A 25,699-nucleotide genomic window follows, 5' to 3' on the forward strand; every position below is an offset into this window, starting at 1 on the left:
GAAAAGGGCAACAATACTGTTTCGACATTTAAATATTCAGCTTGAGCTGTGTCTTACAAATCTCTAATAAAATGCATACATATCATTCTTCGTATATGAGGCTGAAGACAAGTTATTATTCATCCAATATTTTCAATTCCAACTTTTTTGTTTGTCACGATAAAACCTCGTTAAATCTTATAACGAAAATATACACGATGACGATCTTTCTCAATTCTTATTTTTTACTCTCTTCCACGACTTCAGGAATTGTATCTTTCTTTTTCTATCGAACAACGAAAGTCTTACGAACGTATAACATTAGTGTATAGATTGTACAAAAGGTGATCATTAAGTGACAGCATGCATCTTTTCTACTTCGTTGAGTATCTTTCATAAATGATCAGTGTACGACATACCGAGTCGAATCAGCGAATGTTCAACTTATCGTCTATACTAAAATCCATTGAAATAATACTTGGTGTAATACTGAGATCACCAGAACTCTCTAAGCGAATAATAAAAAAATCTAATGATAGTTTAAAAAATACGCTTCTGTTAAAAATAACTATTTTATATAAGTATACAGACGTGAAAATTTCTGACAATTAGTTTTTATATAAACACGATGACATTCTATTGTACTTGATGCTACTTTTCTTTGTGAATGCATATAGTGGATGTGCATCTATGTTCGTATGCAAAAGATCTTATTAGATGCTTAATATAATTCCGGAATATCAGACTCAAATTTGTTCGCATTAAAATATTTGTTATTGTAGTTCTGTTAGCAATATATTTATAATGTACATAGTAGAGCTTGAAACTATCGGATATCAGTCAACTATGTAACGATCATGAGTTTATCCTATGGAAGTTATGTTTACTACGTGCGTCGAATATGGCTTCGAAATAAACCTAATTTAATCGTTGCGATTTCAATTCGAGTCACACTTGGACTAAAAGACAATGAAATAGACACGATGAAACGCAGTACGAAAGTTAGAAGCTCGCGAATGAGATTGTATCCTTTGAGAGCTGTCGATGCAAGCTGTTTTTGCAAAAGAAACGAGCGCGTGAGCCTGCGTGCAGGACACTTCGGTACGGCCAGGGCCACGTACGATTTTACAAGTCAGACATCAAAATTATCATTAATTTACTCTAATTAGTCCTTGCCATTCTATTTTGCCAACAGTTAAATTTATTTATTTTACTTCAAGCACACGGTTTACGATTACAAGCTTTCTTTAAATTTATTTATGCATGTTTTTTTTTAATCATCTTTATAACGGAGCATTTACATAGAGAATCTCGGTGACGAGTGGACCTACACCCGTTTCTTATTTTCACGTGCGCGAGAATTTTTAATTATTTTTAGGTCTTATTCACCGTTTACTTATGTACACTGAACATTTTTACTTTACTCGATTTATTATTTCTTTATTTTATACCATATCATTGATTAACGGACAAATGCACAAATTATATTCCGCCATCGAGTCATTAACAATAACGTATAACACGTAATATAGTACTTCCATGTTTCGGCGCGATCGCTTACATTGATTATATATAATAAAAAGTGGAATTCGACCAGATGATAAAAGATACAGAAACGGAAGGTGAAAAATTACGCGGATTCAAATGATCGCCAACGTTTGTACGGTGTCAGTTTAACAAAAGAGATGTATAGAAAAATTGCCTTGTCAGCAAAAGAAAAATACCATATAGAATAGACTCTCGCTCTCGTCTACATATGCCTATTGACAAACGATCAAATCCATTGAAGTTGTTCCTTCGGTATTGTTTCTATGAACTACTACTTATGTAACCTTATCGCACGTATGTTAAACATATGGAAGTTCTCGCGCATATATATAAGTTTTTCTGATACAAAAATTGAACATAGACATGCGCATGAAAAAACGTCTATATTCTGCACCTGTGAAAGAAACTCGACTGAAAATTTGTAAATTCGTCCTGTAAAAATTATAACGATATAAAACTTTATAATTACATATATTTTTATCATCTCTTTGTGTACCCTTATTTTACTTTATTCAGCTATTTGTTCCTTTCTCAAGTGCATTTCCATCTTTGTGCGCGCATTTAATCGCTCCGATCACATCGACACTTCACATTTAACAAGAATAAATCCATAAACCCGAGAATACAAATTCGACGAGAGAATCCGAACGCAAGTCGAGTTGCAATCCGCCGTGAGGTCGGTCGCAAGTCAACCGGCAGATGCGAGGGAAAGCCAACGACATCCGGGCAGGTGGAGTCCGCGGCGCCAGCGCGTCCGGTCAGATGAGCGTCTCCTCGGAGGAGAGCTCGGAGCGCGGCGACGAGTTGGAGGCGGTGGCGGCGACGGCGCGGCAGCGCAGGGCGGGCATGGTGAGCGAGCGCCGCGGGCCGCGCGGCCGGTGGCAGCGGCCGGCGCAGCCGCCGTCGGACGCCGGGGAGCGTCGGCCCCCGCCGCACGAGCCTCAGCAGGAGCACTCCTCGCGCGGCAGCGGCTCCTGCGGGCAGCGGCCAGGCGCCGGGTGAGTGCGGCTCGCTCGCGCCCGGCCGCCACCTACCTGTCGCAGCTCGGCGCCGCTGGGCTTGGCGATCTTCTCGTAGGGGATGGCCGCGCCGCGGCACAGCGCGCCGGGGTCCAGGCTCAGCGCGGCCTTGAGCGCACTCCTGCGCACGCCGTTCACGCTGCCCGGGCTGCCGGTCGCGGCGGCCGCGCCGTCCGCGTTGCCGTTGTCCGCGCCCCCGTGGCCGTTGTCCGGACGCCGCTGGGCGTTGGCGTTGGCGTCGTCCTCCTGGTCGGTAGGCGGCGGCGGCGCCGCCGCGCGCGCGTTGGCGTTGGCGTCGTCGTCCTGGACAGGCTCGCGGGGCGGCGAGGGCGGCGAGGGCGGCGAGGGCGGCGAGGGCGGCGCCGGCGGCGAGGCCGGCCGGGGCGCGCGCGCCGCCGAGCCGCAGACGACGCCGGGCGGCTGGCCGAGGCGGTAGCTGGACACCGGCCAGTAGCTGGCCCTCGGCTGCACGTAGCCGTCGATCTGCGGCAGAGCGCGAACGGTCAGCTTGGGCGCGCGGGCGCGACGCGCCGCATACTTACGTCCGGATGCACGTTGATGCACTCGGTCTCGGGGTCGGGCCGCATGACCGTGATCTCGCGCTCGCAGATGGGCAGCGAGTCGTAGTTGGGCGTCGGGTGGTTGACCACGTCGGGATCCTGCGCAGCAAGGTCGCGGGCTCAGCGTCGGCGCCACGGGCGCGCGCGCGTCGCGGGCCTTACCTGCAGGCAGTAACCGATCCTCTCGACGATGGTGCCGAAGCTCGGACGCTCCTCGGGACTCGGGTGCCAGCAGCGCGTCATGATGCCGTAGATCGGGTCGGGGCAGCCGGCCGGCTTCTCCAGGCGGCCGCCGCTCGTCACCATGGACATGACCTCGCGATTGGCGCAGCCGGTGTAGGGCATGTAGCCGAACGACATGATCTCCCAGAGCAGCACGCCGAAGGCCCTGCGAACAGTCGGACGGGCCGGTGAGGCGCGGTGCGACGCGCGCCGCCGGCCGGAGCCATGCGCTCACCAGACGTCGGTCTTGGTCGTGAAGATGCCGTCGAGGAAGCTCTCGGGCGGCATCCACTTGATCGGCAGCATGGCCTTGCCGCCCTTCCTGTAGTAGTCGCTGCGGTAGATGTCCCTGGCCATGCCGAAGTCGGCGATCTTGACCGCGCGGTTGGGGTTGTGCTTGCAGGTGAGCAGGCAGTTGCGCGCCGCGATGTCGCGGTGGATGAAGCGCGAGTCCTCCAGGTACTTGCAGCCCTTGGCCACGTCGGAGGCGCACGTTATCAGGTCCTTCATGTCGAGCTTGGTTGGCCGGTCGGCCTTGGGTCGCTCCTCGCGCAGGAAGTTCTTGAGGTCGCCGCCGGCCAGCAGCTCGAGCACGATGTAGCGCGGGTGCTTGTCGAACGACACGCCGATGAACTGCACGATGTTGGCGTGGCTGAACTTGCTCATTATCAGCGCCTCCATCATGAAGTCCGCCTCGGCTTGCGGCGTCGAGATGGACGGCAGCGTCTTCACGGCCACCGGGTACTGCTGCTCGCGCCTGTACTTGTACATGCCTTGGTAGACCTCGCCGAACGCCCCTTGACCCAGCGGCCTGCGCACCAAGCACCACGGATCGTTCGCGATCGAGGCAATCGTTCTCGGGCTATCTATCCGCCTTACTTGACCAGCGAGATGTTGTCCCTGGGGATCTGCGGCAGGTCCTTGAAGCTGTAGAGGTTGCCCGCGAACTCGTAGTTCGGATTGAACTCCGTCATTATGTTGTCGGACACGACCCTCAGCGACGCGAGCTCGGTGCCGTTGCCGAACATCACCTGGCGCCTCCGCTTCAGTTCCTTCTTGTTTTGGTAGCGTTGGTCTGTTCGACAGACATGCCGTGCCGGTTACAGCGCGCCGATTCGTCCCTTCCGGGCCCGAGTGTTTCGCACACTTACACAAGGTGAAGCATAAGCCGGACAGCGCGATCGACATGATGATGCTCACGACTATCAGCACCGTCTCCACCAGGTTCTTGTAGGTCTGGTCCAGACTCTTCGTCTCGTCGCAAGTGCCGTCGTCGTCGTTCAGTTGCTTGCCGCTGGGGCACAGGCATCTCGCGTCGCTCAAATGACGATCCAGAACCACGCAGTGGGAGGCGCAGTCACAGCCACGGCTGATCGCTGGAACGATGATCACCTCGCCGGGCCCGCCGTTGGCTTTCGCCTGGAAGTCCACGTACTGCAGCTCGGGCGCCGCGTACGAAAAGCCGCCGGCGCCGTTGCCCGACTCCTGGCCACCGGTATCGCCACCTGTCGCGCCACCAGTGCTCTGTCTTCATGCTCGTCGTTGCTCGCGGCAATCCTCTCGTTCGTCGTTCCGATCGCGGCGGCCAAGTCGAACGCACTCGAGTGCCGATCGCTTCGCGAAGGCTTGCGCACGGCGGAACGCAAGTCAGCGACGAACTTTCCATCGTGATATCGCTACTCGTTTGCCCGCGGAGGAGGAGCTTTCGCTGTCGGCTCGACGCCCGTGCCATTCGCTTGAATCGCTCGTGTCGCTCGAATCGACGACAGCAAGCTCGCGGTTCGGCAAATGCATCGCGATCGAAGCGAGAACGAGGCAATGGACAGACCTGCGTAACCGCCGCCACCACCACCGTGAAGACAGCCACCGCCGCCACCGCCGAAGCCTCCGTCGCCGTGTCCGCTTGTTCGGTTAGGTCCACAACCCATGCCGCCAATGCCACCCTTCGACAGTGGCTGGCCGTTGGCCACCGTGTCGTTGCTTCCATTCGGCAGCCAGCCACCGCCGGCGCCTGCAATCAACCAAGCGAATGGTGCACGCGGTGGCTTTTTTCTCGTTCGGCTCCGCGCGACACGGCGGCCACTCCCCGGTCACGAGCGATCGAGCGGCAAAGGCAGAAGGAGGACTCACCGGAATTCTTCTTGTCGGAATTACCGCTCGTCGGATTCCTCTCGCTGGGCAGGAATCCTTTGCCGTGCTGCACGTCCTCGTCGATATATCGGCTGGGACCGAGACCACCACCGCCGCCCGCGATGATCAGAGGCTGCTGCACGCCGTTCTCGTTGAGCGTGAACACGTAAGTGGCGCCGCCGCCGCCGCCGGCACCGTCGCTCAGCTCCGTTCTTCTCACGATGTGCACCGGCGAGTGGTCCGCCGACGTGTGCTGCTGCTGCTGCTGCTGCTGCTGCTGCTGCTGCTCGTTCGAGTGGTAGACGCAGGCGTCGTTTCTCATGCCCAGGCTCTGCGAGAGAAAGCAGGTGTCGCGACCGGAGAGCGAGCGAGACGCGAGGTTGCGGCGCGTACCTTGGGACACGCGTCGGTGCCAGGCTGGCCGATCATGAAGAACAGCTCCTGGCCTTTGCTCAGCTCGGCGACGCCGCGTACCAAGCCGCCAAGGCTCACGCCGACGGTGAGCGCACCCGTGCCACCGCGTGCCCCCGTCGCGATGATCCTTCGCAACAAAGAGAATCGTACGCTCGTCGCGGGAGCAATCGCGCGCGGTCGTCTGCGACTCACGTGTAGTGGCCGTCGGCGGGCACGACCCAGCGTCGAATGCCAATTTCCCTGAGTTTGCTCTTGACGGGCCTCAGCTTTGTTGCGGCTCTCTCGTCCTCCGGCGCGTCCAGCTGCTCGGTGCCGTTGTGCGAGTCGGGACACTGCTCGGGAGTGGGCCCGAACCTGCCGGTCTGGCCACAGCTGTCGATCACGATCACTGCAACGCATCGTCTCGATCGTTAAAGCGCCCGTCGCTCCGGCTGCGCGCTCCTCGCCGACTCACTCGTCTGATTGACGAACTCGCTGTGCTTAGGCGGCACCGCCTGTGCCTTCTGGTTGTAGTAGTTGTAGTCGCCGACGACGTCTCGCGGCACACCTGCGCACGTCGCGTTTCCGTCAAGCGTTCGTCGCGAAGGCCCGGCGGCCCGCTCGCCAACACTCACCAATGCCGAAGCACTCGGGACTAAGCGAGATGTCGTCGATGGCGACCTCGGCCTTCTGGTAGCTCTTGGTCGCCTCGAACTGCAGGTAGTACTTGTAGCGCACCGCCGGCAGATGCGTCACCGGGCTGAGCCACACCGCGTAGGCGTGCTCCTTGAAGGACCAGAAGATGCGACTGCTGTGATTGTTGTGTTCCCGCAGCTCCACCAGGTACACCGCCAGGCCGACAGGGTGCGAGCTTTGCTTGTAGTACGCGAAGCGCAGCTTGCAGCTTTGGTAATACTGGCTGCTAGCGTCGCTGTGGTACGGGGGCGTCGGGTTGAAGACCGGACTCCTCAGCGTGGCGCGGCTGCCGTATTTGCCGTTCACCATGTCTATGTAGGCGAAGGTTCCTGGGGGTTCGGGAACGGGATGGAAAGCAGAACGGACAGTTTGCTCGAGTTCGTCGCTCGGCGATTCCATGGTTGGCAGCGCCACTCACCGTAGCTGCTGTTGCGATAAGTGTGGTCGGTGTAGCCGGACTGCGTCGATCCGTGATCGAGCGTCCAGTTGAGCTCGCGAGTGGGCTCGTTCCACCATCCGCAAAAGCCGGACTCGAAGCTGCACCGCGCGTACGTCGGCACCTTGTCTGCAACGCGCAACGTTCCATTAGACAGCCGCTGCACTCTCGCGCGTCTGGGCCCGTCGAGCTCACCGCAGTCGCCGAGTTCGTCCTCGCCGTCGCCGCAGTCGAGCCGCAGGTCGCAGACGTGGTCGCGCTTCAAGCACGAGCCGTTGTTGCACTTGAACGTGAGCGGCGGCTTGCACTCGCCGAGGCCGGCCTCGAGCGGCAGCAGGCGCCCGTGCTTGCTCCGGCAGTCGACCATGCGCACGTTGTCCACGGCGAAGCTCGAGTTTTCGTACGGCGCCTCGACCTCCAAGATGACGACGAACGGCTGGCTCTTCAGCCCGAGGATGAACTTGGCCGGCAGCCATCTGCGCAGAAACGGGGCCGCGATGGGTTGGCGCGCACTCGCCGCGAGGACCGCTCGCGGGCCGAGGAGCTTACTCGGGCGCGTTGCTGCCGTCGCGCTCGTTGGCGATGACCTTGGTGCCGTTGTACGTCTCGATGATCAGGCTGATGCGGCCATGCTCCATGTCCACCTGGTAGAAGTAGAACTCGACGCTGCAGTCGACGCTCGTGCGCTCGATGATGGTCGAGTTGAACAGGCCCCTCTTCTTGCCGCTCAGGTACAAAAATTGGCCTGCGCGCCAAACATTGCCGACTTGGAGATCCGGTAGGGCGCTGCGGTCGCGCTAGCTCTTACCTTGCGGATTGCCGTCGGCGTCGGCGATCGGCGCCAGCTGGTTGGCCAGTGGCGGCTTAACGAGCCTGAACGCGTCGTCGGTCAGGTTCCACTTCCAGTCGCAGCCGTTGTCGAAGTCGCACCTGCCCCTCTCCGGGACGAAGATCTTGTGGGCGTTGATCGCGGCGCGCAGTCCGCTCAGGCCGCTCAGGCCGCTCAGCGACCAGCATCTCGCGATGGCCAGCGTCACGAGTAGGACGGGATGCAACGTTCGACGCATGGTGCTCGCCGGGCTCGCCTTTGCTGTCACTGGCGGAGGTGTGCCAACTACGTTAAGCCGGCCGCGTACGCCAGGCGACGCGTATCGCTAACTGACCTTCGTCACTTTGCCGGAAATTGGCGCTTTCCGGCCTTCGCCGCTGCGACTGCTCTTGTCGCCCGCTGCTGCGTCGTCGTCGTCGTCGTCGTCGTCGTCGTCGTCGTCGTCCTCGTCGTCGTCCTCGTCGTCGTCTTCTTCTTTTTCTTCGCTGCAATGGGTCTTGCCATCGCGCTCAAAACTTGGACTGCGCGCTGGATCGGTCGACGGGGACTGCGAAACACACGTTCGTCATTTCCGGCTGCGTTCGTGCGGCTTGCGCATGATGTTGCTCCGCGCGCGCGCGCTTTTTATCTGCCCGTTCCTCTCGAAGATTTTCAGTGTCCAAACTACCCGAGCTTCAACGTCAACATTTACGAGTGGAAAGAAACAACCTTGTGTAAAAAGTAGTTTATCTCGTCTCGTCTCTCGTTCAATTTTTGAAATAAGATTTATCCGAGTAGTGCGACGCGATGCTGTTACATTCGCATTGTCGAGTCGTGCAAATTCCGTAAGCTCAAATCATTTTGTTTTGCGAAAACTATTTAACGTCTCGAGAAAGCCAACTTTCGAAATCGGCACGTCGAAAGGAAAGTGGATTGACATCCGAGTATTATAACTCGGATCAGGTGTGCGCCGTGGAACCGATCACGCAAAAGCGCGTTGATGCGAACAATTCGCTGACGTTTATTTCGAAAGTTATACGGCCGTTTGCGTTCGCGAGGCAGATTCACCTCGGAATACGAAATAATCGTCGCGAACGATTACGGACGACTTTCAGAGAGCAAGAGAAGACCGACTCCGATTTTACAGACCACATTTGTCGCGGGCGGAGCGCTTTTTCCTCCAGAGGAAAAGCTCCTTAACAGTAATCATCGCGCTTTCATTTCTCTCTCTCTCTCTCTCCCACTCCTTTATTGATCGGATAAAGGGAAAAAGCTGCAACGAAAGCAACTTGCAGCAACAACGTGCGAACTGGTTTTAACGCGAGAGATGCGCTTTTTGTATGCCCACTGCACATCTGCGCGTTCGTTATAGCGTTCAACTTCACGTAAATTAACTTTCAGTCACGAAGGAAAGTTACTTTTTTTTCATTCGCAAGTTGAAAGCGCAAAGCCGTGCAAATAATTGACAGTCGGTAGTCTAGTTTCGACTCGAGCCAGCGTGTGCTTTGCGTTGAAACTTTTACCGAAAACTGCACATACCGCAAAATTGCAATATTTCGAGTGCGTGAGATTCGCACATAATTACGCCGACAACGAGTCTCGTATGTTACTTTACACAGATTGTTGTGTCGTTTGGTGCGCTCGCGTGTTTCATCTCTGACAAGAAAAAAAGCGCGCGCGTGTGCATCGCCGGGTGGAAATTGAATGGGCAGTCGTTCCGGAATCATGCGTTGCAATGTCCTGAATCGAAAATTTAAAAGGAATACGTCTGTCTGCCGAAATAACATTGAAATTGTTTGAGCCACATCGCAAAAAGCGAACATCGATAAGAACGCATTAGCTGGGGCTCGTCCTAGTTTTCACGCCCCGTCACTTTGGAAGCCCTCGAGCAGCCGCACTTTTTCTCCGCGCGCGTACGCGTCTCTGATCCCTCGATTTGTATACTCAGCAGCGGCCGCGGCGACTGCCTCGCTATAGCTAAAACAGATAAGCTGCTTTATTTTCCCAAGCTTGATGAATTCGACGCGGATACTATCAAGGGAGCTTCGACGGGATACGCGCAGATCGACTCGAGCCTTTAGTTTGCGTACGCGGGAAATGTGTCAAACTACCTTCGGTTAGTTACTAACAGTCGCGATGTATTATAGACTTTGACCAAGTTAAATTAGAGGCCCTTTGCGATGCAGCCGCTGCTGCACTGTAATCGTACGCGCGATCCCGGCGATTCGTCGCAAAAGTTGTTGTGGCCTTGCGAGCGCTTGAGAGCGCCTGACAATTCAGTAGGTGAATTACTGGGCGACGCAGCGAATTTACGTCAGATTGATCGCTCCCAGCAAGCGTGTCGCGCCGGAGAGGATGGGGGGGGGGGGGGGGGGGGTCGAGGAGCCGGGCGCGCGCATATTGTCCGCGAGCGAGCGTCAAGTTTAATGGGCTTTCCGGGCAATTTGGGCGCTCCGCGATATTCAATTCTGGACGCGACAGGGTGCGATCGAACGAGGATCGGCGCCGCTGTTCGCGATCCGTTCGCTCGGAAGAAGTTGCCGCGAGCGCGCGGGCGCGGCCAAATCGGGGCTCTCGCTTCGCCGATGCGCGACTGTGGCCGCCGGGTGCAGAACGGGGAGGAGTGTGTCCGACTGTTCCGTTGGCCGAGTGTCGCCGCGCGATCAGGGGGACGGGCGAGCGTCGGTCGGAACGTACGGACGACGTGTCTCTCGCGGCGACGTCTACGGGCGTCAATTAGGTGGTGCGCAAGACTGGCGGATCCGGCACTCGGCGCTGATCGCCCGCCACAGCAGGGAAAACAAGGCGCGCTCGAGCGCGCCGCAATTCTCCGACGTCTCCCGGACGTCGCCCGTTAAATTTAGTCTCCGGCGGTGTTATCGACGACTGCGAGGCGGATATAGCCGCTGAATGCTTGATTCGCCGTGGCGGCAGGATCGATGAGGCGGGATGAGGAAGCGCGCGCGCGGCCGAGAGACGGAACGAGCCAGCGACTTTGCCAGTGCACTTCTCGGTAATCAACTAGATTTGGCGCGAACGCGGAAATTGGCAGCAGCCGAGCTCATCGGATTTGGCCCTCTCTCTCTTTCTCTCTCTCTCTCTCTCTCTCTCTCTCTCGGCCGAAGATTCGCTTTGCGCGTTCATCGGCGTGGGCGTGGACTCGGCAGGGATAATTCCGCGACTCTCGATCGGCGATTTCCGATCGGTCCCCGGCAAGAGCGCGCGCTGCCCGTTCGCTCTCGCCCCGAGCCACGGGCCAATCGCCGCGTTGGCTGTGGCCGCGCGACCCGGTGGAAACTTCCGCGCTTCCTCGGCGGAGACGTGTCTGCTACTCGATTGCCTGGCCTTGCCAAATTATGTTCCGGCTTTGCCGAGCGTGCCGCCGCTAATTTCGACCGAAGATCGATTATCGAAGGCGATATCGGATTATCGGATTTTATAATTGGACCGAGCGAAAACGTTTAAGTTGTTTCAGCGATAATCATCGCGTCCGCTAAGTTCGATAACTTTCCTTCGGCGAAATGTAGCCGATGATTTTGAAAACAATTAACGAAGCAGCGACGAGGAGGAAGCAATTAGTAGTCGGCTTTCCATTCGCGCAGGACAGTTGGACGTTATCGACTCTGCAAATCTGTGGCTGCGACTGCCGTACACGGAGTAGGATAAAACAATCGCGAACAATCAGTAAACACGCGTCCATGCGAATGGTCTCTCGCGCGAACGGAGCTGTGTCCACAAAACGCGGGAGCAAACTTTCAAACGACTCGACGCGGCGACGTACATCAGCTGCAGCTGGGAAGTCCAACTTTTGGCAGTACGTTCAGCGGCGACGGGGCGCGATCCGGCTTTGCCGATCACGCGGAGAAAACGACAAGAGCGTGCCGTATGGCCCAGGGCGTCGATTTGGCAGCGTGGCTGCGAACGCCAACGTACTCACGCGTCAGCAGCAGCAGCAGCGACGGCGGCGGCGGAGGCAGCCGCGCCAGTGGACATTCGTCGTCGCGGCCACGGGGCGGAATCACTCGCGCACTCTCACGCCGCGCTCTTCATTGTGCAAACAACGGAAACAGCCAGCGACGACGAGCGTCGCGTAACGATCAGGCCGCGCGACTGTGCGTCGCGCAGCAAAGCTTTGCGAGGCAAAGCTCCACGAGAGCTTTTTGGGTGGTGGCGTGGCACCGCGCGAGCGCGCGCGCGCGGATGCTGCGCGCCGGCGGGGAGAGAGACGCGCGCGTCTGCGGCAGCCTGGCGAGACCGATGCGATCGATTCCACGAGAGAACACGGCGCGCGCGGCACAGCTTCTTTATTCGCAGAGCAGACTCCCTCCCCCACGCCCCTAGCGAGCTACGTTTTATACGCGAGTTCAAGGAGAGCGAACCAAGTGAAAAAAAAGAATGAAAGAAAGGGAAACACAAGGGCTTTCGCGTGGCATTTTTCCGTCGAGAGCTATGTTTTTTTCCCTTTTCCGTGTCCGACAATCGGGAATATTTTCCTTTCTTGTTTTATCGACGTTTGCCTGGATAAATTGCGGAATGCCGACTGCATTCAGCGTGATCTTTCGCGCAAAGCTTACGCTCGAGTCAATGCGCGTCGTGTGCCGTCGTTTAAAAGCCTCTTATCTTCTCGAGAGAGAGAGAGAGAGAGAGAAAAGGTACGAGCGAGTTAAGTGGACGATCGGCGCACGTGGACGCGAGGCGTGAAAAAGCTAACGACCAGAGTCGGAGGGCGTATATCTGGACGCAAAGCGCGACGAGCCTTGAGGAGCCCTTTTCTCGATCGGTCGCAATTGACTGGAAAGCGCAAGCTCGCTGGTCAAGAGAAACGCGATTACGCGTCCAAACTGGGAATAAATCCACGCGTGCAAAGTATGCCTTTATCGACACGAGGCTGCTTATCCGTTTGCGGCGAAGTTTTCGCGTTTTGCTCGAAACATTCTGGTGCGAAAAGGAATCGCTCGTCCGACTGAGATGCAAAGGAAAGAAGAGACTCGCCTCCAAATGAAAAAGGAAGTAATAACGAAGACTGTCAAAATAAACGAAAATTAAAGGCCAAATCCAGAACATTGAGTTTCCGGCCCAAAGAGCAAAAGTTCAGTTCGTTGCGAGTAATCATTGCACCGAGCTTGCAAGCATCGATGAACAAGGCTTCTTTCTCTTCTTTCTCCTCGGTGTATAATTTAGAAAATTGACTGTCTCTCTCTCGCTTCATCCTTCAGCCAGCACTAAATTATTCGCTTGTCGAGATTGATGAGAGTTGCAAGCACACGCGCTGCAAAATTTTTAATGGTTCACGTTCTCGCGCAGCCGCTACGTGGCTCGTGAAAATTTCATCGACTTCGCGAGACGCAGTTGAACATTCATTAGCGACATGATTAGCAAGTTTATTGTTCGGAAAGTAGGTTGCACGCGCTTGAGTAATGCATTTACGCGTGAATTTTGTACTTTCAATGATAAAAAAACGAAATCAGCAATCAAATGTAAATGCTTTTCGACGCTGTACATCCGCCGAAAGCTGCCTGTCATTGTTTCCTTGCGATCGAAAACGTATCTTTACCGCGAACGTAAGTGAATCACCGAATGAGAATCCGTTGGCTTGTGTGTACCAAGTTGAGTGTGCGCGAATCCAGGATTTAGCGACGCGTTCAGAGCTGTAATCAAAAGATCTCGCGACAAAGTTGCCGAGCGCAACACATTCGGCCCGACCATTCACTGTCGCATCGGCGCTTCTATTTTCGCTAATTGGCCACCGACGTGCAGGGAACCTTCCCATCGGATAAGCGCGGCCATTACGTTGACTAGCAACAATCGCCACCTGCAAAATCAGAAACTCTGCCGAGACTCTGCGATTTGACCAATTAAATGTCGACGCGTGTCTCGAGTTTGCCTTTGATTGGATTTCGATTCGCACTCAATGAAGGCAATACAGTTGCGAAGCCTCGACTGTGTAGAGCGAAATTGAAACGTCGTCCAAAGGCGTTTCATTTAAAGTCAAGTCATTTAAGGTCAAGTCGAACTTTCATTGACGACGCCTCTGTTTCTCTTTCTCTCTCTCTCTCTCTCTCTCTCTCTCTCTCTCTCTCTCTCTCTCTCTCTCTCTCTCTCTCTCTCTCTCTCTCTCTCTCTCTCTCTCTCTCTCTCTCTCTATCTCGACAAGAACGCCAAACGTGCATATAATCTTGCCACTTGTTTTTCCTCCCACGCTATGCTGCTAAGATTTGAAAAGAAAACAGCGGGCAACTTCTAAAAAAAAAAATAAATAAATAAATAAGAAAAGTCTTGGCAATACCGCGTTGCTCGCTGCTAATTCTGGACGACATTCGTGCGAGTTCCTCAAAACGGACACGCAGCGCGCGAGTTTCGTCGATTACCGGGGTGTAAATATTCGCGCAACACGTTGCGATGCCGCGCCGCGTTTGCGCCAAGTTACGTGGAGGCTCACGACTACTGCAGCGACGAGAGATTCGATTGACAGCGTTCGTACGCGAACTGGCTTTTTTCAGCGATTCTTCGGTCGAGATATTTTTTCTTTCTTTCCTCCGTGAAATTTCATATCTAGCTTACGGTGACTTCATCACTCGAACAACTTGTCTATAATGGGAGCAGTTGGCTTTCGAGAAGCGCTGCAACCTTTCCGCGAAGCAATCTTGCGACGGGGGGTTACGACGATTTTGTATACAAACGTGTACCATCGACTTCTTCGCATTGTCGTCAGAGCTGTTCGTTATTTGATTGCGACTGCGGCGAGTGACGAAAGCATCCGACTTCTTTTTGGTTTTGTCAATGCAAACGCCGTCGACGTACGTTCCTTTCGACGATAAAAGTGCTTCCCGTCTAAAATATTGACTGTGCTGTATATATACGTTGAAACTCGAAGTTGTGATTTTTGGCGAGCATTTTCATCGTATAACGCTGGCGATAGGCTGCAATAATAAATTTGTGTACTGAATACTACCCTAATAATTGTATTTCTTTTTCACCGTTCGCAGATAAATGGCCTTTTATAGATGAAAATTATAACAACGATCATCAAGGCAAAAATACAATCTACTATTATGTCGTGTTCGTTAAATTTAATTTTCTTTTTTTCCAACGTACGAGAATTCAGACCCTCGTAACTCGACACATTTCCTGGATAATTGGACAGCGGATCCCAATGCACGTACGCTCCATCGTAATAATCCGAAACTTTCTAAAGATGAATAGTATTTTTTTTTATTGTGGGCTTCGTCGCAAATACTAACGGGCAATGGCAACTCTGGCGGAATGAGCGTGAAAAAGTGCCAAACGACAGGGAAAGTCGACGGGCAGTCTGACGCAAAGAACGGGGCAACTGCTGCAATTCCGGAAAAGTTTGGTCGGCCTAAGCATTCCGGCGCGTGCAGCGTCGGGGGAAGAAGAGGAGGCATCGATCACGAGGGAGGGAATCGTCGGCCCCGTGACTGCGCGTTTCCCGGCGGCCGTAAAACCGCGAATCGATGCTCGTTCAATTTGTCCGGAGTGCGCAGGAAACTGTCCCGTGATGGACGAGGCATTAATTTCCAGTGTGCGCGCTCTGTTTTTCTCGATACGCGCGCTGTCGCTCCTAATTAGACCTCGCGCCTGCTCGCTCTTGCCGAGGGTGCGACGAATGCTCGGCTAGAGTCCGTTCGTTATACGGATTCGATCTTTCGGCCCGTTCATGCGGCTTCGCTGCAGATGCGTAGTTTTTCGTCTCCGAGAGAACGAGCGCTTTCGACGAGATACGAGTTTAAGATCACGCCAGTTCAAATACTTTCTTTTTTAGTATATTTAAGTTTAGACGAAGAATCGCAGCGGAATATATGGGCTCGTGCATCAATTCTTCAAATTTTTACAATAATCCAGTAACATCATTTCCTTCGAAGTAAAATCGTAGTTCTACAGTATTCTCGCAAAGTCCTGTGCAAATATAATGGCAAATTGCTTCTTTAAAGCGGTAAGGCACGATTACATTAACATTCAAAGTATACAATTCTAAATTATTAGAAAGAAAAGAGCTGCTGTAAAATATTGCCGTCGCTGATTGCTTTTTTTATCTGTAAGCGCTCGTTCGCGTCTTAGCCGTTTATACAAATGGTTTGGCTTCCAGTATCGAAAAAGAGTTTTATAATTATCAACAAACAGTCTATTCTTCTAGTAAATATTTTGCTTGTAAAAGCCGTCAGCTACCTCAGCATTTAAGCAATTTTCACGAAACATTAGAGGTCAGTCTGAATAGATATTTTTTATGATAACGGATATCTTTTATTGAAATTTATTCATCAAATTCTGATCCTACAAAAGTGTGACGTGACACCTGTATTTTTTATCAAGCTCTTGCCAGCGACGGTTAACTCAGTATATCGTGCAATAGTCAATTTTGTAAGATTTTCACTATGATACTGAAAAACTGAGCAAATTTCTCCTACCAATACGTGCTATTGGCAAATGGACTTTCCAAATCATATAATGGACTGCAGTCATTTTATTATAAAGAAGATTATTTTATCTTTTACATTTCTTCATATTGATCGGCAATTGTATTTTTCGTAGGCTTGTTCGATGGATACTTTGAAAAGTACGTTCAATAATATTTTGATTGATTTATGACTTATGTGTTCACACTAATATATTTTATTTTGCTAAACGATGAAATAATTTTAACCTAATTATTATTAGAAAGATAATTGTTATTGCCCATGCTATATAATGAAATTACTTGAATTAACTTTTTTTTTTGTTATTTGATAATAATCCAATCTTTTATTACTTTAGATCGTAATTATATCCATACGTAATTTGTGAGTAGAAAAACAACTGAATAATAATAATAATAATAATAATAAATACATAATTATCAAAGGATCAGTTATGAACAATTTGAATTACTCCTTAATAAGGTCATGATGATTTTTAAAAACCGATACCTTGTAAAAATTATATTACAACTGAAATTTTATCATCTCATGGAGTTATAGAACGTTACTTTATCGACTATACGCGCCAAGACAATCGCCCAGCTATCTCGATTACATTGTCACTGTTTTTTGTTAGCATTTCTTCGAAGTTATAATAAATACAGATTTCAATTAAAGATAGATTATTTACGAATATAATATGCAACTACAGAAAAGAATATCTTGCATTTTAAGAACAAAGCCGCACAGTAATGATGAAAAGATAAAAAATTTAGCGCTAATCGTAGGCAGGCAGATAAGAGAAAGCAAAATATATACTTATATTTACTTTACAAGAAGGTCAAACACTCGGCGGGCATGGGCAAGTGCTGCCCTCGTCGGCCAATCAGAATAAAACTTAGCGGCGACGACCGTGGCGAACCGGCATTCTTGGCGCTAAAGCGGCAGCGGCACGCCTCGGCGTCACTTCTCCGGTTCCGTTTGCAGAGACAGACACGCATACGTAACGCGTAGCATATTCGACAACGAATTTCATCCGAGAAAAGTAATAAAAAAAAATAATACGATAAAACAAATCGTCAAGATGTCGAGCAAGACGAGTAAGAAGGCGGCCTCGTCTTCAACGAGTACCAGCAGTGCACAACCATCGACCTCGACTCCCATTGGGATGCCAACGGCATCACGACATCATCGGCCTGGAAGTCCATTGAGCCCGACTAGATATTCTCGTCTCCAAGAGAAGCAAGATTTGGCCAACTTGAATGACCGGCTGGCTTGTTACATCGACAAAGTGCGCTTCCTCGAGCAAGAGAATTCGAGGCTTAATCGTGAGGTTCACACGGTTGAGGAGACGCACAAGAGAGAGGTGAATAATGTGAAATCCATGTACGAACATGAGCTCGGTGACGCTAGGAAATTGCTCGATGAGACCGCTAGAGAGAGGGCCAAACTGGAAATTGATACCAAAAGACTTTGGGATGACAACGAGGACCTGAAGAACAAGTAAGTTGTACGCACCTCGTTATGGCGCTACCATTTGTTTTTGAGGTTCACGTGATATGGGATAAATGGCTGTTATAATATATTAACTATATATATGTTTGTGATTAACTGTGACTCATTTTTTGTGTTAGGTATTTTTATGGTACATTTTGTTTAGCTTGTATGATTTGTTGGATCAATTCTTTAATATGAATACTTGTGAATATCTCTTGCTTACAAAATATCAGTGATCATAATATTAACATTGATAAAATAATTCCCTTTTTGGCCTTAAAAGTCCTATTCAAAAGTGAATGTCTTATTCGAATAATGATATAATCACGTACTGTGTGTTTGCATTTAACATGGTTCTTCAGACAAGCAGCACTTCATTCCTTTTTAGTACACACAGTACCTTTGTCATTTCATGGACATCTATAATTCTCAGGTGTTAGGTCAAGAGAGTGATGATAACACTGAATTAATTTGCTTGTATTGAATGATTGTTTGCACACAGCTTATAATTGAATTCATTGAGTTTACTTTTGTATTGCGATAATTACTGACTAAACTTATACATGCACTAAAAAAGATGTACTGTCCATGAACCTTCTTTATTGCTTGGATAAACAAAAAAAAAGTGGATCACCGGTGCACTTATATGCATGGCATTTTCATGTTTATTGCTGACATTTGGTCCAATGGGATCAATTACTTTTTTTACCACGAATATGCAATTTTAATTGACGTTTTATGCATTTTCTAGTTATTTTTGAGAAAACGTTGAATTAATAAAAATAATTTATCTTAGTGATTGATCCTCAAAATTACAGTTAGCTTTATATACACGTAAAATTGATACCAAGCCCAGCTTTCATATAGCACAGCGTCGTCAATTTGCATGCGGCAGTGTATGATAACTAACACCGGCAAGCGGAACGATAAAAGTTCATTGAGATCCTGCCGATAGAAATGGCATCCTCATGGTTTACAAACTCGTTTGCCAGCTTCATTTCTCTCGTGAACACATTTATACGCGATCTCTAAAATCCTTTCTCAGGGTCTGACGTTGGTCGTCTGGATTGCGTCATCGTTAGACAGTATGCGGCGATGATGTCAAGCTGCTGCTGCCGCTGCTGAGGCATCGTCTGACCTGAAAACATTGACTCCCGGCGATGTGGTACAAGGCTATTTTCGCGTATTCTTTCTCTTTCACTGCTGTTTGTCGTCGTCGTCAAAACCCCAAGAGTCCGCCTCCCCCCCTTTTTTTTTGGTTCATGTGCGCTGGGTACATACATGAGGCCATTTACTTTTTATTTTTACTGCGTACAGAGTATCAGTAACGCCGGCTGCTGCCGGTGTTTCATTGTTGCGCATTTCATTGATGCATGTTTGTTTTTTAACGCTCCTGGAGATGTAATCTTGTAACTTTGTGAACAGGAATGTTCCTCCTAAGCTATTTACAAAATACAAAATACAAAATACCAAATATTCTTCTAACCTCAAAACTTACGGATATTATTTATAAGTTATTTTGCTTTTGTTTTATTGAAAAAAGTATAACAATTTTATTTTTTTAAAATTATCTTCATCGTCATCGATCGATTCACTGTATCTAATGGACAAGCTTTTTGTATTTTTAGAAGCTTTTTTAATTCAGCTTCGTGGAATTGGCTGCGTTTTTGTTTACCTTGAACGATAGTTGTCTGCACGTGTGTGGGGGGGGAGGCTCAAGTTTTCGGCATCCACTGCTGCTACTGCTGCTGCTGCAGTTGCTGCTCCTACTTGCTGCTTCTACTGTTGATGTTTGGTCGAGACTCATAAACATTATAATTGTGATGTTCCAACATTGTTCTAGGATTATTTATGGACTGGAAATCGAACCTAATTGTATATTTGTCCGTACAATGCGCTATCGAAGAACTAATTAATTTTTATTGCACATGCATGCGTCTTTTTGCCGAAAGCTAACTGCATACACGAGCTTTCCGCCGATCAGCTTGTCAAGTCAATCGGAATCCCGTGTATAAATACGAGGAAGTCTCTTTAAAAAAACACTGACTTTCGCTCACGGACGAGGACAGCTGTCGCGATCGGTGAAGTTCGTCATACTTTTCTACGCGTATATTAATTTTAGTCGGTGCTTCAGAGAATTAGGCTTCTTCAAGATGTTAACTGTCTTGATGCCTTGATATAACCTGATAGTATTTTTGATCGACGTGTTGGAGCTTCCAAAACAAACTTATCTTCCTGTAAAAGCACTTTCCAAGGTAAAACACTGTAATGATTTGTCCGTGGCCTGGCAAAACCAGCCAACCGCGTGCTAATCGGCAAGGCAAGCACGCGTGAAGTCAGCGTCTATTTCTACGGCTGTCCGAAAAAATTAATGGAAAGGCGGCATTGGCATTTCCGAGCGATGAAGCAGTATCGTTATCGCCGAAGCCAGCCGTCGTGCAAATAAACATCATCGCGAACGAAATTGACATCTTGCATCACGCGTCACGCCAGAGAAGACCTCACTGCCCGATTTCGATAAGGTGTTTTTTTGCTCACGAGTATGCCGCGGAGTTCACCTGAAAAATTGCAATCTCGATACCGAAATCGCGGCGCGTTTGTTTATCTCGGGGGTGTCGTGTAAAAGTTGACGCCATTCAAAATAGGTCGATCATTGGACGAGTTAAGCCTTTCGGCCGGGTTATTGCGCGCTCATCGGTTTATCTTGGCGATTTTCCGTGAATCTCGCGCTGGCTTTTATCTTATCCCGATTACGCTGGAAAACTTGGAACATTGTATTTTCATCGCGCGAGCGATAACGATCGACTCCGAGCTAAGCAAACCAATTTCTACGAAGTCTGCCGATTCGTGCGATTTTTTTTCTTTTTTTTTGTTCGCCCTACCGAGTTTCCGCTCGTCGAGGAACATCTACCCACGCGCGGTTCGACTTTCGCCCCTTATCGTGTCTTCTCTTTTACACGCAGGTGTCGACTCGAGCTCCCCTTCTTACAACGTTGGATTGGTGTGTGTATGTGTGCGTGCGTGCGTGCGTGCGTGTCTCACTCTCTTTCCCCCAGGACTGCAGCTGGGAGACCGTGACACAATCTAACCGTGCGTCTCGATTGACTCTGAAAATTCAGCGATACGCGTATACTCTAGCGAGAATATAAAAAAGCGATTAGTGTGTTTGCCTGTTCTTTTGGCTCTCGAAAATCTGCATAACGCCAGGCCGACAATATCGAAAACTGCTGGCTCCGAAAACAGACGATCTCGTGACGGGCACGCGGGGGCGGAGAGAGGTAGCGCGGGCAAACGAACGCCCTCTTCCCGCGCCGATTGATTCGCTCGCGCGCAGCAAAGAGAAAGGAGCCCTCCGTCCGCTTCCGATTGTTCTCTGTCCGTCGCGATCGTTGCCTACGCGTGGCCGAGCGGTCGGGCGGTCGATTAGCATAAGTTAATTGGACGAGGCTGTCCACGAAATGTGGAAACGTGACTCGCCACGCGTCCGGATTGAGGCGACAGGGCAGCCGGGTGATTCATCGATACGCGCCTCGACTAGCTGTAAATAGAGCGCGGATTACTGTCGCGGGGCACGAGAGTCCAATTGGGTTATCGAGCGCGCGGCCCGCTCTCGGTGGACTTTCGCTCGAATGATCGGCCGCTCCGAGCGGCTCGCGACCGAGCTGCATTGCAAGGAGAGACGAAAAGCGTGGTGGCCGCGCACGAGATAGAGAGAGGGGGAGCGCGATGAGTCAGGGTGCGTCGAGGCGTGGGTGGGCCCAACTCGGGTACTCGACGGCGATCTCGCGTGCGCTCTGGAACAGCGATCGATCGAGCTCGGGGGGCTGTGGCAGCGGCGCGAGCAGGCCGGACTAAAGGGTGCTCGGCTTCGTTCGCAGGCTCGAGAAGAAATCCAAGGACCTGCAGATCGCCGAGCGTAATCTGCTGCTGTACGAGACGCGCTGCTCGGACCTGCAGTCCCAGTACAATCAGTTGCAAGCCGAGCGCAAGAAGTTCACCGAGCGCGAGAGGGAGCTCGAGAAGGAAGTCGAGCGACTGACCGCTCTCCTCGACGACACGAGGAAGCACCTGGAGGAAGAGACGCTGCAGCGCATCGACCTCGAGAACCACATTCAGAGTCTCAAGGAGGACATCTCCTTCAAGGATCAAGTCTATCAGTCCGAACTCACCGAGACTCGAACTAGACGTCAGGTATGCTTCGCAGACGCACCCTTCGATGGCAGCCTTCTCTTTTCTTCCGAGCGGCCGACGTGTAACGCTTGACCGTTTCGGCGCGCAGGTGGAAATCTCGGAGATCGATGGCCGCCTGGCCGAGCAATACGAGGCCAAGCTCCAGCAGTCGCTGCAGGAATTGCGCGACCAATACGAGGCCCAGATGCGCGCCAATCGCGAGGAGATTGAAATGCTGTACGAGAATAAAATCAAAAACTTGACATCGCACGCGGCGCGCAACAGCGGCGCAGCTACTTTGGCCGTCGAAGAACTTCGACAGATACGTATCAGAACAGATGGACTCAATCAGCGTATCAGCGAGCTTGAGAACGCTAATAATACTCTTAATGCTAAGATTCGGTAAGTGGTCGTTAGGTCGTTGACTGTTTATTACAAATCTATTAACACTTTTCTTTTTTTCTATTTTTCTATTTTTTTTTTTTTTTTATTCGTTCACATTGTTGTTTGTTTAGCGAACTGGAGAACATGCGCGAAAACGAGCGAGCAATACACGCTGAAAATCTGGCTGGTCTGGAAGCCGAGCTGGCGAGAATGCGCGACGAAATGGCTCAACAACTTCAAGAGTATCAAGATCTTATGGACATCAGGGTCGCTCTCGATCTTGAGATTGCGGCTTACAGAAAGCTGCTGGAATCCGAGGAAGCCAGGTAAGCCCTTCAGGATAATGTTCGGATGTCGCGTAAACATGCATGACCGAAATTGTGTAATTTCTTTTTGTAGGCTGAACATCACACCAATTCAATCGCCAAGCGTGTCGATCTCGGGTAGCCGAGCGACTCCATCGCGTCAAACACCAGTGCGCGGTGGCAAGAGGAAACGTACTCTGTACGAGGAGTCGGATGAACACAGTCATTCGGACTTCACTACTGTTGCTTCGGCCAAAGGTGATGTGGAAATCGCCGAAGCTGATCAATCTGGACACTTTGTTAAACTCAAGAACAAAGGAGACAAAGTGAGTCGTCGAAAATAAAATACGCGGATGTTGCACTTTGAACATTCGACTTCTTATTTTCTTTCTTTATTGATTTTTGTATTTTTTGTTCGTTTGATCGTTTGAAAACTAATGTTTTTTGTATTATTGTTTGTTTAAGAAGAAAAGAAAAAAAAACAACGCGTGTAGAGCTTTTTCTATATTTTCTTTGTAATTATCACTCATGTAAAAAATAAAACCTTTAGTATTAAGCTTTTCCTTTCTTTCATTCTTCTTACCTTATATCATCGTTAAACCAAAAATGAATAAATATGTAATTAACGTTTAAATTTGTGAATGCAGGAGGTATCATTGAGCGGCTGGCAATTGATTCGCAAAGCAGGAGCCTTGGAGACAGTATTCAAGTTTCATAGGACCGCTAAAGCCGAAGCTGGTACAATTGTAACAGTTTGGTCGTCTGATAGCGGTGCCACCCACGAGCCTCCATCTAACATCGTGATGAAGGGACAAAAATGGTTCGTCGGTGATACTATGACGACAACCTTGCTGAACAATGATGGCGAAGTACGTATATTTTCGATAAGTAACGGATACCCGTATGATGACATACATTTACTTACGATATTATTTCGTTTTATCAAGGAAATGGCAACTTCAGAAAGAAAAAGAGAGCAGTTGTCTTCATCCGTGCAGAGACGACAGGAGAGTATGTATGGCAGATTACCAGAGGAGCTTCATCATCAGCAGGTAATTTAATTGCTTTTACAGTTGTCAATGCGGAAATTAGTTTTATACTGTCTTAATATGATGAATTTGTAGTAACAAGTGGCATTTTTGAGTAGGATATCGAATCACTAGAACCACAATTAACCTGATGGTATTTAAATAGATATGGTTTCTTATACGCGCCGAAATTGATAATAACCCTAATAATAAACAAAACGAACAAATAAATCATTAATACTGTACGATAGGGGTACACTTACACTATTCACTTTTGTTTCCGTAGACAGTAGAAAAGAGAAGGTCTTTCTTCAACCTATTTTAAAGTGCGACGGCACACAGCTCTGATGGGCAAGTAAACGTAAGTTCAGCACAATATTTACGAAAAATAAATATATCGCCACTACGCCTCAGGTTTATCTGGCTTCAGACGTTGTTCTGGAATTTATGTTTGCGTATATATAAATCTATAGTTTCTCTCATGCTTATATAATTTAACCCGACTTCAACTTGGGAGCGAATGATCTTTTAACTTTCGGAAACAATAATGTTGGGCTTTGAAGCACTGAAGAGATGATCGGTGTATTCTCTAAATAATGTTTTCTTTTTTCTTCATTAATATTCCTATAAGGGGTCAGAGCTGTTTGTCATTACACTCATGCTCTTCATTGCTAACAACTTGGTTGATCAGATAATTCGATGTACTCTCAAGCTTTCTTGTAATTCTATAGTGCTTCTATTTATATAAATAATATACAACAACTGACTTACTATACTTATCTTCAATAATGTCTCTGTAAATCATATAATATTTAATGTGAGATTGATGGTGGAATATGATTTTTGTTTCAGGGCGATCCTAAAGGTGAAGAACGTTGTCGTCTCATGTGAAGTAAATAATTTAAGAAAACACTACAATTTTTCCTAAAGTAAGCTTGCAAAAGTAAAAGCATTTCTGTGCAACGTGAATTCGTTTGAAAGTAGGACATGAATGTTGACAACTGACATAGACGAAGAGGAAAATTAGTAATGCCGATGAATCTAATTTCTGACCAATAACGTTCAAATGCCTTTTTTACATATTTTTTTCAAAAATAAATTTGTATTTTGTCATTTTTAATCGAGTTTTAGTTGCAATATTGTCACAGTGAATTTATTCAAAGCAAAGTGAAACGCGTAAAATCTCTATTTCCGTTCGTTATGTTTTTTGTCACAATTATCATATACATGTAGCAACTAAGGGTATTATATTATTAAGTATATGCCTTGGCTCTATCATGTTGCCGCTAAAATTATGTTATCAGTATATATTATCATCGCAGCTTAATAATAAGTTTTGAATATTTACTACCTTTGACAACAGCCGTTATTTCATTTTGTATACTCATTAATTTAATACTTAAGTTTCACATGATTTAAATTAACGATCTAAGATATGTTTATGACGATTGACATAATCGTAAAATGAAAAATAAATACGGACAATTTGTATGAATACAACCGAAAAAGGCGTAAGAAATGTGCATTTAACTTACCACTCGCCTTATATACTATATATAGGAGAATAAATACAATAATAAATGCATAATGGATCGTACTATTTTGTACTATGCTCGATGCTATATTTTCATCATCAGATAAAATTAAAAGAAAAAGAGAGATAATGATATATGAATAGAAACAGACATGAAGAAAAGTATGAGGATTATTTCTCCATTATTAATTATTAGCTATGTCTATCTCGTTTAACTCGTTGATATGTGTGTGTTAACGGAAAAAAGTTCCCGACAATTTATTGAGTTAATCGTTAACATGCACAATTTTATCTTCCTCGTCTCATCTTGCTTATATGAATTATATCTGTAATGATTCATACTGATAAGGTGACTGTTTTTCTTAGTTTAGATAGCAGTATGTTTCACCTGCAGTTATATCTTTAGACGTTTTTATAATAAAATCAATGTCATATGCCTTTATATTCTTTTGGACGAACATATGTAAAGAGCACTACTATTTTGTTAACAGCAAACTGTGTGTAATAAAAATTATATGATTTTGACAAAATACATCCAAGTGTTATTGAGTTATAAAAACGTAATTCAAAGGATAA

General features: G+C 48.8%; 2 protein-coding genes across 4 annotated transcripts; one reads left to right on the forward strand and one right to left on the reverse strand.

The window, feature by feature from the left end:
* Positions 1-2,326: 2,326 nt before the first annotated feature.
* LOC131672894 (leukocyte tyrosine kinase receptor) lies at positions 2,327-11,914 on the reverse strand. Of its 2 annotated transcripts, XM_058950420.1 has the most exons (20): positions 11,729-11,914; positions 8,147-8,359; positions 7,792-8,079; positions 7,533-7,728; positions 7,179-7,459; positions 6,966-7,112; positions 6,487-6,876; positions 6,327-6,419; positions 6,065-6,260; positions 5,852-5,999; positions 5,763-5,789; positions 5,459-5,723; positions 5,157-5,339; positions 4,480-4,833; positions 4,208-4,403; positions 3,564-4,139; positions 3,269-3,494; positions 3,089-3,205; positions 2,562-3,053; positions 2,327-2,501 (listed from the first exon to the last, which is right to left on the reverse strand). In XM_058950420.1, the coding sequence occupies exons 3-20, from the start codon at positions 8,048-8,050 to the stop codon at positions 2,469-2,471; spliced, it is 4,179 nt and encodes a 1,392-aa protein (XP_058806403.1). In that variant the 5' UTR covers positions 8,051-8,079; positions 8,147-8,359; positions 11,729-11,914; the 3' UTR covers positions 2,327-2,468. The 2 variants fall into 2 exon arrangements, with proteins under 2 accessions (XP_058806403.1, XP_058806402.1); XM_058950419.1 differs by having other exon boundaries at positions 2,562-3,029; positions 5,459-5,789.
* A 5,235-nt stretch (positions 11,915-17,149) lies between these two features.
* On the forward strand, positions 17,150-25,661 carry LOC131672895 (lamin Dm0-like). Of its 2 annotated transcripts, XM_058950422.1 has the most exons (9): positions 17,150-17,708; positions 21,581-21,893; positions 21,982-22,274; positions 22,388-22,582; positions 22,656-22,887; positions 23,209-23,430; positions 23,509-23,613; positions 23,876-23,950; positions 24,442-25,661. In XM_058950422.1, the coding sequence occupies exons 1-8, from the start codon at positions 17,290-17,292 to the stop codon at positions 23,912-23,914; spliced, it is 1,818 nt and encodes a 605-aa protein (XP_058806405.1). In that variant the 5' UTR covers positions 17,150-17,289; the 3' UTR covers positions 23,915-23,950; positions 24,442-25,661. The 2 variants fall into 2 exon arrangements, with proteins under 2 accessions (XP_058806405.1, XP_058806404.1); XM_058950421.1 differs by lacking the exon at positions 23,876-23,950.
* Positions 25,662-25,699: the final 38 nt, after the last annotated feature.

This window comes from Phymastichus coffea, unplaced genomic scaffold (genome assembly GCF_024137745.1).
Source record: "Phymastichus coffea isolate CEN01 unplaced genomic scaffold, Cenicafe_Pcof_1.1 PCOF00161, whole genome shotgun sequence".
Lineage (NCBI taxonomy): Eukaryota > Metazoa > Arthropoda > Insecta > Hymenoptera > Eulophidae > Phymastichus > Phymastichus coffea.